The sequence below is a fragment of the Falco rusticolus genome, chromosome 4, assembly GCF_015220075.1.
Source record: "Falco rusticolus isolate bFalRus1 chromosome 4, bFalRus1.pri, whole genome shotgun sequence".
NCBI classification, from domain to species: domain Eukaryota; kingdom Metazoa; phylum Chordata; class Aves; order Falconiformes; family Falconidae; genus Falco; species Falco rusticolus.
Genome location: NC_051190.1, coordinates 41,886,049 through 41,901,674, shown reverse-complemented (window position 1 = coordinate 41,901,674; position 15,626 = coordinate 41,886,049). Strand labels below are relative to the sequence as shown.

The window sequence follows — 15,626 nt, the reverse complement described above, 5'->3', positions numbered from 1 at the left end:
TCACAGCTATTTTCACACAATATAAACGACACATTTTCACGTCTTTTCAAAACATTATAAGGTACTTTAGTCCACATTGTAGCTGGACTCTGAAAAGATAAAGTTCACTTAAATTAGCAATATACAATCAAGCACCTGATTGTGATATGCCCTCTTCACAAACTAATGATACATTGTTCCTGTGTTCAGTTACAGACAGGAAAACTGCCTCTCTCTTCCATACCACCCTTTCTACAGCAAAGGATGCATCATACTGATGCATTTTGCATGTCTTCTGCTCCTCTAGAACAGTAGGTGCACACTTTTGGAAAATTAGCTACCTTAACATTAACTGAAGCTCAGAGAAGTTTCTGTAGATAAAAGAACGTTTTTAACCCGTACAATAACATTGGCTTATGGTTAACTTTAGGACTTGTTCTCTGCAGTAGTGAAATTGTTTTCCTTAGCCATTCCTTGCACACAAACCCAGTGTCCGTGGCTGAAGACTCGCATAATAACCCGTAGCCACCTTCTTGAGACACACTGGTTCGTCCTGTATTGGGGATCACTTGTGGAGAGAGGATGGAGGGATGAGTTTAAACCTGTGTATGATTTAGGAGGTTGGAATGGAAGCTGTTAGGAAAGAGCAATTGTTCTGGGAGGTAATTATAGGGAAAGATTGGCGGTGGGGAATTCAACGTTTAATTCATTAAGAAACTGAAGATACGTGCATCAGTCTCTGTCTGAAGCTCTCTCCTAGCCTCCCTCTTTTGCCCAGGGATATTGTAAACCCAGATTTAGCAGATTTGTCATGTTTTTGCCTGGGTCAAGAGCAACAAACCATGTCCAGGTTTGTAAATAATTTTTCTTCAAACAGCTTTTGAAAACTCAGAGGAACAACGGGGAAAGTCAAAATGTATTTTTGGAAAGGAAACCATCAGACTAAGTGTTTTAAAAACCAACCTTCCCACTAATATCCTCAACTTTCCTTATTTTCCTTCTTTCTAGCCCTGCAGAATTATTTTCCTCTCCCGCTGACTCCCGTGTTGCTAAGAAGGGGCCAGCTGGAGCCCAGACAGGCTGGTCTTGTCCCCCAGATCTGTTTCGACTTGCTCATTTTATAAACGAGAAAAATAAATAAACCTTTAAGTCACTTATCCACTTGCAGCCAGGCCAGCACTGTCTGCTCGGGTACATTTTCAGTCCCCTCGAGAGGCCCAGGTCTGGGCGCCCGGAGCCTTTCCCGCCAGAGACCATCCCACTGCCCATCGCCCAGGACCGGGACGTAAATACGGGATGGTTTAACGTGCCCCTGCACAGCCTTCCAACCGTGCTCTCATCCCTAAGCAAAGTCGTTTCCTTCCTCGCTCCAAGCCCAGACCGGACCAGCCGGGCGCTATGTATGCCCCCGCAGCCCTGCCTTCTCCTTCCACCGCGGGGAACCGGGAAGCCTTTCCCCAGGAGGGGCTGCGTCCCCATGCCGGGCTCCTCAGCAGCGGCGGCGGCACCCAGGCGAGGGGCAGCCTGGTTCGCAGCAGGTTTCTCTCGCCTCTTTCCACACGCCCGACCAGCTGGCCCTTTATCTGCCTGCCGGTGCCCGGGCAGAGGCCGGGGCGAGCCACGGGCAGGGCCCACCTCGGGCGGGCCGGGCGTGTGTCCGGGCGCCGGGAAGGCCCCGCCATGAGCCCCGTGCCCGGGCGCACACGCGCTGGCCTCGCCGCCCGGCCAGGATCGTGCCCGCAGCGGGTGCGGAGGCCCCCGGGGCCCAGCCGGAGCCCGGCCGGTGCCCTGTGGGGCCCGGGGACCCGGGGCCAGGCCCCGCTGTGGGGCACGACGAGGGGCCTGCGCGGCGCGGCGCTCCCCGCTGAGGCGCGGCCGGGCGCGGGGCTCCCGTCAGGCGGCGGCCGGGGCCTCGGCGCTGGGCCGACAGCAGGAGCGGGCAACTGCGGCCGGGCGCGGACCGGCGGCGGCGGCGCTCCCCGGGCTGCGCGCAGGTGGCGGCGGCCTGCGGGGAGGCCGCGGCGGCAGCGCCCGGGCCCGGCCCCTGTGGCCCCGCCCCTTCGGCCTCCTGTGGCGGCGGCGGCGGCGGCTGCTGTTCCCGGGGCGGCCGCGGCGCTGCCTCCCCCTCCCCGGCTCGCTGGGCTGCCCCTCATGCGGATGTGACATTTCACGGCGTTTACCGCAGCCGCCATTTTGAGACAGAGAGCGCTGGCGGCAGCGGAGCGGCACCAGCGCGCCGGGGCACAGGCAACGGGGGCGGCCCTCGGGCCGGGAGCAGCGAGCCGGGCGTCGGCCAGCGGCTCTGCCGGGGCGCTGGGGGGGGCGGGAGGGCAGAGGAGGGGCCCCGCGGCGCCTCCCCGACTTCGCAGCGCCGGGGACACCTCGCCGGGGGAGCGGGAAGCGCCAGGCGCCGCCGCCGGGCCCTGACTCCTGGTCTCCCGTCCCCCCCTCCCCTCCTCCCGGTCCCCTCCCCTCCGGCCCCCGGGGAAGCCGCCACCCCCGGCCGGTTCCTACTCCCCACCCCCTTCCCCCGACCGGGTGCCGCCGCCGAGATTGGGCGAATAGCGAGCAAATACGTGCGCGTCTCGCTGCCTCCGCCGGCTACCCGCTCCCTGCCCGCCGGAGCCCAGCCGCAGCCCCCCGAGGCGGGCGCCCAGTCCCGGCCGCTGCCAAGGCCCCGGCGCTCCTCCGCCCCTTCCCCTCCCGACACAGGCCTGCAGCCCCCAGCGGGAAAGGCCCAGGCCGCCGCCGCCGCCGAGACCCAGCCCCAGCCCGACATGAACCACCATCAGCAGCAGCAGCAGCACCAGAAGCCCGGGGAGCAGCAGCTGAGCGAGCCCGAGGACATGGAGATGGAAGGTAAGGCCAGGGCCGGGGCAGGCCCCCGCGCCCTCAACTCTGAGGAGTTTCCCCCACCACCCTCCATCGCCCCTCCGCCGTGCTGCCGGCTCCCGGGGATCCACCGGCGCCGCGTCCCCCTCGGGGAGCGCCTGTCCTCCCGCCGCGGTGAACGCGCCCGGCCCTCCCTCCCGGCGGGCAGGGCCAGGGCCGGCCGCCGCTCCCCGTCCCGTGCCCGGCCGCCGCAGCCACCGTCCCCCCTCCCAGGGCGCGGGGAGCAGCGCCGGGCGGCAGCGGGGGGACACCGGGGAAAGTTGGGGCGGTGTGGGGTCGGGGGAGGCGGCCCCGGGGGGGGCTCTGCGGGGATTTATGTCGCGGGAGGGGGAGGGTGCGGGGGACGCGCTGCTACAAAAGCAGCCCCGCTCCCCGGGGCGCGGCGTGCGGCCGAGCGCCCCGCACCCTCGGCCTGGTGGGGGCCGCCGGGAGAGGAGCCGGGGGGGGCGTCGGGGCCGCGCCCCGAGGGGGGCCGCTCGGCCTGGGGGGATGGGGTCCGCCCGAAAGTAGTTGTGGTTCGGGGGGGAGGGCTTCAGCTCTGCCGCGGGGAGGGGGGACGCGGTCGGCGCGGGGGCTGCCCGGGGGCGGTGGGGCCGGGCCCGGCCCGGCCCGGTGTGCCCCGCTGCTGCGGCGGGGTGGGCGGTGGGCTGCAGCCCTGCCCTGCCCGGGGCCGTGCGGGGCGGCGCGGCGGCTCGGCCCGGCCGCGCATTGTATGCAGGCAGCCACGCTGCTCGCCATTTTTAATTAACCCTCCTCCGAGGGTTATTTACAGAACCCGCTGCCGGCCGGGCCTAGCGCGGGGTCGGCGGGCAGCGCTGGCCATGTGTAGCGCCTGCACAGCCCGCGGCCCGGATCCTGCACCGTCATGCAGTTGCGCTGCTTTCGTAAAGGAGGCACTACATTTCAGGCTTGTTCCCCGCTCCCGTCCGGTGCAGTCTCTGGCGGTGCCTTTAGCTTTTTTTTGGTGGTTTGTTGTTTTTTTTTTTTTTTTTTTGGCATTGTGTTGTTATTTTTACGCATCCTCCCCCCCACCCCCTGTGAACAACGCCTCCCGCCCGATTTCAGCGATGGAAAATTATTTTGGGCGAGTGTACGGCGGGATTTTGTTCCCTGAGGAAGGGCAGCCACACTCTGCTGCTCGTACCGATGGTATTTGACTTGGAGGTCAAAACCAACAACTACCCGAATATCATTGAAAATGCCTGGCCGTGAGGATGCCGATTTTGTTACTGCCGTTTTAATCAGCAGTGACATAAATATTCACCACCACGAGAGATTTTGCTCGGAAACGTGGCAATCGACTTAGCAAATGCACCTTTCAGCTAAATAATGGCCATTGGAATCGGGAGGAGCAAAGGTGTTTTAGTGGAAGTTTGTCACAGCGGCTGTGAGATTACACTTCAAGATTAGAAGGTCATTACATAAAGCCTTGCTTTCTTAAACGTAAATCTCCATTTCGTCAGATAATAGCTAAAACTTGTTTACTATTGGAGTGACTCGTTTTAGTTTTTAGAAAAATCTCCGATGTGGTGTTAATATACACTGTGGGACAAATACATAAAAGGAGCCGATTTAAAATATACCTCTTAACTTGTATGTGTACAAATACTAACATCTTGTGGATTATATTTTCCAGCAGTTTGTTTGATAGCCTGTAGAAATCTGCTTTTTTGCAATATCCTTTTCAAGTCCTTTAGAATATTGATTGTATTTAACGTTCTTGTTTTGATTTTTATGAGCTTGATGCTCTACCATGCTGGGAACGCTGTGAAATGCTGAACATTTTTATGCAGTTTAAAGTTGTTCTGAACTTCTCTGGACTGCATCCCCTCTGTCAGTGGGGATACAGGCATTCAGAAATCCATGTAGAAGTCCCTTTGATGGTTGTGGAAATCTTGCACTGGTGGGCTACCTCCATTGGAGGGGTGAGGAAAAAGTCTGTGTATATCAACATGGTGACACAGAGAATAGAGCGCTATCTCAGAAACCTCTCTCAGATCTGTTAGGCTGCATGCAGCTGATTCTGGGTCATACTACAAACTTGCTAATTTGTGAGAGTTTATAGAACTGTCCACTTATGCAAAAACAACCCCAAAAAAGTTCAGCTTTTGCAGGTTTTTTTGCAATACTTGATTTTTCTTGAGAAATGTTTCAAGTTTACAAGATCGCAGAGATCAGATTATTGCTAACTTTTAATAAAAGTTGACGTGTATATATTCACTTAGTGTATAAAACAGTGTTCACCCTCTTAATGTATGGGTGTTTGAGCTTTCTTGAGATGCTTTCATGCAGTATTGAAAATACTTAATAACATGTACTTAGCTTAATTTTAACATGGACAGAACATTGTCGGGTGCCATTCTTCTGTGAGTGATCATGTTAGATTTAGGAGGTATGTGAAGAATGCAGTGGAAAATTGCACATCTTGATTTCGAATCATGTGAAGGTTTGCTTATTCTGTGTACAGCTGTACTAGATGAACAATGTTTGAGTGAAATAACCATTTCAGATGTAGTAATGAAAGTGTGGAATTACACTAGGATTAAATCAGATGTGGTATTTTGAGTGTCTGCTCTCATGTCCCTGGTTTTTTCCCTTCTCTTATGACTAATTTACTCTTCCTTGATGACCTTATGGAGACTGTGTAAACGAAAGTAGTGCTAGACAAGGCTCTCAGACTTCAGGCGGGAGGAAGACATTCCCTTTGAAAAGAAAAATTAATCTCTGCATCACGAAGAAACAACGACAGCCTCGATAAGGGGTAGGTACCCACTTAGTGGGACCAGGTGTGATGCAGGCTCACCTACTTGCAGTACTTAGCTAGAATGCTGTGGTGTTACAAATCACCTCTTTGTGTACTTAGTCTTCTGTTACCTGTGGATGTTGTTTGTAGTCAGCTTTAGCCTTACTGAGGCTTTGCAGTAGTGATATGTGGACAGGGAAACTTAAATTTATGAGAACTGTTGCAGAGGTTGCATCCCCTGGACTGAAGGCAGCCTCTTCCCTAGCTGAGGGTGCACTTGGACAAACATGGTGTTGGCTGCTGCTCATGTTCATCTCGTGCGCCATGCCAGAGGTTGGGCTAGTGCACTCCCTGTGACTATGAAGTACTTGAAATTAAAAACAAAAAGTGGGGTTTTAAAATGTAGTTTAGGTTTTTAATTTGGTTCACCATGCAGCCTGATTTAGTGTTGTATGAATGTGGTGGAGGTTTGGCATTGGGGTGGGAAGGAACAAGAAGGGCTGCCTGAGGTGGCACAGATGCTGGCGGTTATCTGGCCAAATTCTGTCACTAGCTGTGGATTTTGTGTGCACCCCTCATCCATTGCCACATAAAAGCATGTGATTCTGGCTGCTGCCGTGGCTGCCTTTGGGCCAAAACAGAGTGGGAGTGTGCGGATAAGCTGTTGGTGCCCGAGTTTTAGATAAATTAACAGTTCGGGGTGATGATTAGTAAATTATCCTGTAGAAATTCTGAAGAGTTTATTTGTATGCTAAATAAATTTAGTGGAAGGAATAAATAGTAGTTTTTCCGTACTGTGTGAGTAGGGTATGTAGGTTGCTTTATCAGGCAAAGAATTACTGCTGTTTAGTTGCTAGTGAGTTGCTCTAAAAAGTGTAATTGAATCCAATTCCTGATACTTTATGTACGTTTCCTCTGTAACGTCTTTCCACAAAGGTGTTTGCACTTCAAAGAACTTGGTTTAATACAAATCTAGGTATTTCATAAAGCTCTTTCATGGAAAGCCTCATTTGCAGCTTAGTAACTGTAAGTTTCTCTTGTTTATAGTTTGAATCTGCTTTTTTGTAGGTTCAGCCTCTGCCCATAGTTACACACATATGTGTGCTTTGCATTATGGAAGTTTCTTTTCTGAAGTAGCCAGCACAAGCTTACTAAGACAGTGTCACAGTCTGTGAAGAGTGGTGACTGGTAGTTCAGAACTTGAGTTCTCCTTGTGTCAGCTCTGCAGCCTCTCAGGCAATGCTGTCTTTTAAGTTTTTCCCTTATTGTTGCAGTTTAAAGTTGAGATTTGAATTGCAGGTGAAATGATGCAAGATATTTACGAAGAACAGGAAGAAAAAACAATAACCTGCCTGTGTATGTATGTATGTGAGAAGTTTACAATTGCACTTTCCTGTAGTTTCCATGCAATTGAAAGTTTGTGGCTTGCTGTTCTTTCCTGTTTTGCTGACTGCTGATGGAATTTACTAGATTTCTGACCCACTGTGTGATGCTGGTGTCAAGTACATAACATTTTTTTGCTTGTCTTCTGAGTGCTTACTTCCCACTTCTGTTTTGTCCTCGTTATTAATTTGCCAGGACTTAAGAATACTATAATTTGCATACATAACACAGCATTAATTTTTTTTTGCCTGCTTCCATACCTTTCTTCTGAAGGCCCATATCCCTCTTTTTCCCTGAGCACCTTCACTGTCTTTTATATTACTTCTAGGCAGGTGGTGATAAGGTGAGGCTGTGTGTTTGAGAGGAGAATATGCAGACTAAATTCATCACACGACTCTGCCCCTTCCTCTCTCCAGCCTTGACATTTTTCTATGAAATAGATGATGCTCAAGTGAGGGGAGAGAAAAACGCTGATGCAGCAGACAACAAGCAAAATTAAGTTAATGCTGTGAGGTTATACCTAGAGTGAAGAACCAGGCCTGGTCTCTTATCCCAGTAATGATAACATTTAGTACCTCTGGAAACAGCATGCTTGGCCTTGGGAAAAGGTGTGGGTTGCATCTTTCTGAGATTGTTGCTTCATGGCAACTGAGCATCGGTGACTTTTGAAGAGTGCTGACTATGTCTGGCGTTTCTTCTGCGCATTCTTCATGAAGTGGGTGCTCAATAGGTTGTCAGTTCTAGTAAATTTTCTGTGAAGGAGAAGTGGAAATAGTGGAAAATGTGTGTAAAATTAAGAGGGAAGTGTACATAGTACGCTCTTCAGGTTGAACTATGTATATATCAGACTTCATTACTCCACTTCAGTTGTTCTGTGCTATTGACTGAATTTAGAGGTAAAATCTGCTACCTGTCATTACTAGGTACCTATGCTAAGTAAAGTATTGTTTTATGTGTTAAAGTAACATAATCCCAAACTTTAAAAAAGCAGATGGAGATAGTTGTTTGAGACTAATTGAATTGGTTTCATTGCTGCAGAATAATTTATCACAAGAAAATCTGAACAGTGCATCCAGTTTGTAGCAGTTAAACCAGTTTAGCCAGTACATCTTGCATGACATCATTTGATATTTGGGGTAAGGGTGAAAATGAACTGGTTTAGAGCTTCTGAAGCATCGAATTTTTCTTAAATGAGAATAAATTTAATTGTTTGCATTAGTTTGTGCTTTGAGGTGTTTCAGATCATTTGCTTTAGTTTAGCTTCCTATCTTGTGGCTGTAGAACGTTGATTGTGAAGGAGTAAAGTATTGGGTGGCCTGCAATACAAGGCACTAGTGTCCTTTTGCCCCTCAGATACGTATGTATATTAATATATATAAAATCTCTTCTGTGCTACTTTGACATTGGTAATCAGTGTAAAGTGTCTTGGCAAGTAGAATGGAGGCTGGAGACTGGCTATCTTACTTGTCAAGTTGTTATAGATGCAGTGTTATTTTCTTAAACATTTTTTTTATTGGTCACTTAAGATAATGTATTGTGCTCCCATGGTTTTAGCATTTTAATTTGATACACTAACAAAAAGAGTAAAAGTGCACCTAATCAGTGGCAACAGCTGTAGCGTAATGTATCTCTGCATATTGTTGCAGGTGTAGACTTTTAACACATTTTAATATTTCTGCTAAACTTTTTTTTTTTTGTCCCCGGCTTGGCTTCCTGATTGTAGTAAAATAAGCTCTGTAGGCTCAGAAACACTGAATGGAGTTCGACTTTTCAGCAAAATGAAGAATGGTCAGCTTGGAAATAATATTCTGACTTGTATTTGCATAGTTTCCTTAGAAGATTGAGATTTTGTTAACTAGAAATAATAAAGTTTCTGGAAATTAGTAGACAGATTTTTGAAAATACTGAAACTACTGAATATTTGCAGTTTGCGGAAGACAGTGTTAGTCTTTTACTGTGGTGTCTAGGAATCTTAGAGATTCTCTTCAGAATAGAAAAACATGTTTGAAGACTGTTTTATATTGGACTTAATATGCATCTAGAATAACACAGCTTGATTGTTCAGTGTAACAGCACGGGTATTTGTAAAGCAAAATCTCTTAAAAATATGGAGATTAAGACTAAAAGGTAAATTTGGATAAAACTAAAATTCCGTGATGTAATCAGTATAGTGTGTCTCGGTTTGTGTTTTTAATTGCTGTTTGGCAGCTGGTTTAAACATCACCAAAATAAGTCATTCCTGACCCATTTAATAGCGAGGATTTGAACAAAACCATCATGCTTTGTACCATGAAACATCTTAGGAGAACAGGACATTCAGCGTCTGCAAACCTGGAGTTCTCCCTAGCTGCAGCTGTAAAGCGAGCTCCAGAGTGATGCCACTCAGAGATGATGTGCCAAGAACATCCTGTTTAAATTGGGGAAGAGAAAACACTAGTACCTTATTCTTGTGTGTATGCTGGTACGTGGAGATAGATGGTCTTTGAGGCATCCTGAACATCTTGGGGTTTCCTGCATTGAAACTAGAGCCTCGACTAGAGCACTCCAAATCATATTACAAGCCAGAGGAAGATGATGTTGGATAGTGAGCTGGAATGTCCTATGAGAGAAAGTTCAAAATAGATTTGTTTTGTTAGCAGTACCACACTGTTTTGCAGCCCAGGAGAGGAGGTGAGTTTTAATACAGTCACACCTCTTTGACATTAAACATTGTAGAAGTGCTGGAAAACAGGACTTGGGGGAGCTTTCTATTTTGTATGTTAAGGGATTGAATGCACTGCAATAAACTTGATTTAAATGCAGAAATCTGTGAAAATTCTTCAGGTAATGTTTCATAACTTCCCTTTTCCTAGCGTAAATAGGAAAGGATGTGTAGGAGTATTATGGGTGTTCACCATAGCTCTAAGCTTGATCATCTGGTGATTTCACAAGGTGCTACTGTATGGATGTTCTTAAAAATTGGCATCTCCAGTTGTGCATGTGTGTTTTTGTAAAGATTTAAGGAAAATTTTGGTTTATGGCTCTGAATGTGATGTTACACAACAATTGGGTGAATTCCTGTTGAGCTGTGTTTACAAAAAGGAATAGTTATGTGTTTCCACAACAGGAGAGTTTCCTTCCCATATGTTTCAGTGAGTTATTTTCTAATATCACTGATACATTTCAGCAGAACTTTGATGGTGATTTCGATAAAAGTATGAGGGTGCAAACACCTATTTGAACTTGGTGAAGGTTTTACATTCCAAATCCATTTCAGTAGATTAATATTCTTACTGTTACATAGATGAGGGATTAGTTGTGTAAATTTGTTTCTTAAAATGGTTAATTTGTGAATGAAAAACATTGAGACTTTACATCTGTTGTAATTAAGTTAATAAATGAGTTGATATATATAAACATTATTTAAGCGAAGGAAAATTAAAGAAACAGACTTCCCAGCATAAGATCAGCACATTATTCTGTGACTAGGTAGGAAATTTTCAGTGTAAAACTTGCTTCTGAGCTGTGAAAGTACTGGATAAATTGTGGACTACAGTTTGAAGCCCAGGCCATGTGATGGGCTGCACTCTGGAGCACCTTGCATGTGGCTGCCCATGCCCACGGTCCCTCGGGCTCCGGCAGTGGCTTGGGGTGCTCTGCAGGCTGGGGGGCAATCTGCACCCCAGCTGAGGAAGAAGCTGCCCCTCCAGCGCTGGGGCAGGAGGGCCACCCCCTGCTGTTGCTCACCTGTGTGATTTGGCCCTCATGGTGAAATGGGTCATCCAGAGTAGGAGAAGGTAGGTGTGGGAGGGTAGGTAGGGGATGGCTTTCAGGTAGGCATTTTTAACTTGCAGTTGTTCCGCAGTTTTTCTGCTGTGCTCGACGTGGTGGTGGCAGCAGCGGGGGGTTGTGGCTTGTAGTGATACAAACATTCTGGTTTGCAGGTCTTAAGATCAGAAAGGTTGGCCACCCTGCGTCTGGGATCCTGTTCTCATATTTTACTGCTTTATTCATCAGCTGTGATGGGGACCGATACTGATGTGGTCTCCCTAGGCTGCCCCGGCCCCTGTGTGACTTGAGGAGTGTCTCTGTTGAATTGCACTTACTTAGCAATACAGTTTTTGGACAGTAACTTGTTGCATTTTTATGTCTTGATAGTCTCTGATTACTGGAAAAGAATCAAGAGATTAAAAAGTGTTTGAAAAGTGTTTGGGGAGTGGTCAGTTTCTTTTTTCTTGTTTTTTTTTCTTCTTTTTTTTTCCTTCCCCCTCCATCTAAAATTACATTTTGTTTTAGACAGTCAAGGAGGAGTTGGCAATCCTAGTGGTGGGGTATGGTGGCTTCTGCATCATCTTTGGTGTTTTTTCAAGAACAGAGGTCACTTCACTTGGTGGTGGGGAAGACCTTAGCATTCCCCTTTCTGCTTGTAAAGCTGGGCAGCTCTTGTGATGCAGCTGACACTCTGCTGTTGCTGTTCAGTAGTCATGAAATATGCCTCAGTTACCTATGACCAGAATATTTCTGGTAACCATAATCAGGTAACAATGTTTAGGCACAAGTTTGCGTTCACAGCCTGTCTTAATTATTCTGTTTAGATAAATGCTTGGTTTACTTCTGTTATAGATGTTAGAGCTGACTAGACTAGCAACCCGGATGCTGTTGCATGGGTTTACGGGCTTCAAGTGCTAAGACAGGATGAGATATACTTTTCTTTAAAGGAAATCTGCTTAAGCAGAGGCTGCATTGAACCCTTTTTTTATTGTTCATTAAATCAGACTAAAGGCAGTTAGATTTCCTTCTTCATTGGGAGCAGTGAGGAAGTGACCTGTTCTAAAGAATTTTTCACCTGGTTAAATGTTAGTCGCTTAATAGTATTGAGGGGTGAACCTAATTTTTGAAGAACAGTAGATACTAGTAGAAGTTTGAACACAGAGATTACTGAAATGTGTCTATAAATTATGTAAATTATATGAATTAAATAGTGGGTCAGAAGCCATGCACAAAACCTTCCTTGCTAGTAGCAATTTATAGTAGAGATGTTTCACAATTTTCTTCTGCTTTCCTTTCCCTCTTCTCATTCTTCCTGTGTGGTTTTTGTCTCCGCTGTTTCAGTCTGTTTCAGATACTTCTTGGACTTCAACCCTGCACCAAAAAAACAGTCCCCTTGAAAAGTAGTATAATGCTTTGCAATATTTCTGCCATGCCACAAAGGTAGTAGCCGTAAGTTTGGAGGGTTTTTTTTTTTTTGGGGGGGGGGGGGGGGGTTCCCCTTTCTCAAAGTATCCTTACAATTGAGGAATTAAAATTAAGCAGCAGTAAAATCAAATTAAACTGTGCTAGAAATGGAAACTTATTAATAATTTTAAATAGTTTATTCTAAAAGTATAACAATTATTACCTAATCCTGGTTTCTTCAAATGTATGGCTTCAGTTACATATTGATTTTAAGATATTTTCTTGTTCTCAGCAGATTTGTCTTATTTTTTTAACCTGTTTTGTTCAGGAGACTCGTGCTTTGGTTTGCAACCTGTGCCCTGAAGTGTGTGCTTCAAAGTAGGAGAGGGTTGGTGTGGGAGGGATAAGGGGTCCTTACTGGAAAGGATTCTTGGTGTTTCCTCCTGAAGGAGGGAAAGCTATGCCGCTCCTTTGCTTACCCCAGCGGAGCTCTGCTGGGGAAGCCCTATCTTCATCTTGATAATAGCACAGATTAAGGGGAAAAATAATTAGAAAGTTGCACAAAAATGAATCTCGTTTCACTTGTGTCAGTTGTCTTTCACAAGCAGCCCCATTCACCGTGACTTTGTTCTGTCCCCTCTGCTTTGCTGGAGATACGTAGTGAAACCGGTGGGTTCTGCAGCCCCTGCAGCTGCAGGAAGAGCTGAGCTGGCTCTGGCGAAGGACGGGGTGTAGGGCTGGGAGTGAGCCTGGGGACTGGGCATGTTGGTGTTGCCACTGAAGGAGTGTGTGTGGAACCGCAACATCTGTCTTCAGACTTTTAAACTTGGGATAAAACCACTTCAGCTTTATTGGTCAGTGACCTCTCTTGCTGGATTAAGAAAACATTCTAACTAATTATTTAAGACCTTTCAGTAGCCTTCAGTATAATGAACTGAGAGGTGTTAACATTAATGCAGTGAGAGACCATGGCTCAAGCGGTTCTTTTCAGTACGTTTATCTGTTGGTTGCCTTAAAAATTATGCATGCCCCACAAGTGTTTGTGTAAATCCATATTGCAAACTAATAAGGAAGATTAATCAAAATTTAGGTACTTTGTGGCACCTTTGAAGAGCAAAACTGAAGTCAGATCCAAGAAAAGTAATCGGTTGCTTCAAGTGCAGCATAGTCAAGGTCTGAACGTGAGCCATGGGAGCCTTCTTAGTGCCTCATGTGTCCAAGTGTGTAAACATACACTTTTGCTAGTAAAGTTATTCTGGTAGCACTGAATCAACACGGAACACATCTTCAAGGCTCCTTTTATTCAAGAATATTATTGTTGTTACCTAGCTTTTCTTAAATTAGTACAGTGAAAGCCCACTCGCAGTTAGCAGGTGTGTGTGCTAGACCTCTCTGGCATCAGAGGCATCAAACATTGCCCACATCCAAGAAGTGTCTCTGAACTGGTACAGTGTGAGGGGGGGGCTGTGCTGTGCAGCCGTGCAGCTGAGGGTAGTGCCCGCAAGAAAGAGGAGTCTAACCAAAAACTGAGCACACGCTGCACGGAAGGTCCTGGATTTTGGTCTGGGTACCGTACTTCATTATAGCGGATCACTTCTATATGCTGCTGGGAACCAGAAGAGTTTGTGTCTAGTTCACTCTTAACAACACTGCTACAGAGAAGAGAAGAGTTATCTTCTAGAGCTGGCTGTTTGGGGTTTTTAGACCTCTGTGCCTCCCTTTTGCCTCCTCACTTGCACTGACATAACTGTGAGAGCACATGGTATATAAGATGAATGAAGGGATCTGAATTTAAAATAACTTCCTTATTTTGGGTTTATTTTTAACCTAGCTTAGTTCACATTCTCCTTTACTGTTTGACCCCTCAAACAGGTGGGTCAGCTAGACTGAGGAGGCAGGAGGGAGAGAGAACTCTTAAGCTGTTAATAACTTCTATAACTTTTGGGATTTTTAAACTTTCCCAAGACCCTTTGTTTGAAACCTGGGCCTGTCTCCCCCAGGACATGCATTAGGGGACAGGGCTGTAGCAAAGTTCCAAGAGTGAGTGTCAGATCCAGCCTTATGGAGCTCTTAGTACCAGACACATGGTTTTACAATTACAGAAATTGAATGTTGCTCAAATGCAAACCATTTGTGGGGGTGAAACTGTTCCCATTGCAGGTCTGCTTCTGAATGTTTTCACTTGGTTGGGTGTTTGTGTTTTTGGTTTTTTTTCTTTTTTTTTTTTTCCACAAGGGTATTCCTTGTAGCTAAAAATAGTCCTGCATTTTTGAACTTGAAGATACATCTGAAGGATCTTCAGCTTTCTCACCTATACTAGTAGTGGGTTACTATTTTCTGATTTAAGTACCTATTAAAATCTCCCAACAGTTACCTTGAATCATAATCTAAATGTATTTGGGGGGGGGGGGTTTAACCTCCTGTCCAAACTAGCTTTTCTTCTGATATTTTCAGTACAGTGATGAATATTTCCAGTGCACATTCAGACCTGGAGCTGGTGCTTACTGCAGCTGTTCGATCAGCCGAGCTCTCTGGCGAGTGTAATGGTCCTAATTTAAACAGGAGCCACTGGTTTCTGGAATGTAGTTGGATTGTACAAGTTTTTAGCAGGTCTGTAAAAGAAATTTCAGAGTTAATCTGCTTCCTAATCTGGGAAGTTTACAGAAGATACCTGAAATTTCAGTCATTTTAAATTCAGCTTGAAGTATACCCATTGCTATTAGCATCATGTCCACAGGTTAGACTTAAGAATACAAAACTTAGTACCGACTGGCTTAATGCTAGACAGGGTCTAGTTAGTGTAGCTGGAGCGAAATACTGGCAGAGATTAACTGGGCTAATGTTAATTTATGATCTTTCATTTTTAATATACCCTGAAATGCATATTAACCACCTCAAATGCATGCTTTGTTAAATCAAAGGATAGGTGTACAGACAAAGTATTTGAATTTTTGGCAGGATGCAGCTTTGTAAATAGATACTTGTGTTTGTAAAGTAAGAATTTTTTTAAGTGAGTGAAATTGTTGAGTAATTTATAGGTCATTTCTACCCTAAGTACAGACAGTTGCATACTACAAAAGGCCAGTTAAACTCTCAGTGTTACAAACCCATTCTTGGTCTTAGTGTTGCACTTTTGTTTCCACATAATGCTCAGAAATTTGGGGAGGCGTTGTTAATTTGGTAACTTGCTTCTCCAGCGGGGATGCATCGCACCCCCATAGCCGTGTGGTGTGCCAGGCCAGTAAATCTGGCCACTGGCCTGTTACTGGCAGCACGATTTTCTTGGGAGCAATCTCCCAGCTGGGTGACCTGTTGCAGGGATGGCAGAAGCCTACTTTATGCCCCTGTGTTTCCTAGGTGAGGGTGCACCAAAGGCAGAGGAAAAGGTGCCTTGGGAGAACAAACTTTGAAAATAGGTCAGTATTTACAAAAGAATAATATTGCCATAGCTACTGTTCCAGTTCAGAAGAGCACC

The 15,626-nt window shown here is 46.5% G+C and overlaps 1 protein-coding gene across 2 annotated transcripts in view; it reads left to right on the top strand.

The window, feature by feature from the left end:
• The first annotated feature begins 2,177 nt into the window (after nt 1-2,177).
• Nucleotides 2,178-15,626, top strand: part of USP7 (ubiquitin specific peptidase 7) — a 75,675-nt gene continuing 62,226 nt past the window's right edge. Inside the window, exon 1 of one of the 2 annotated variants that reach the window (XM_037382489.1) lies at nt 2,178-2,838. In XM_037382489.1, the coding sequence (XP_037238386.1) occupies nt 2,757-2,838 (82 nt within the window). In that variant the 5' untranslated portion in view covers nt 2,178-2,756. The remainder of the gene's footprint in view (nt 2,839-15,626) is intronic. The other variant, XM_037382490.1, reaches the window with a different exon arrangement.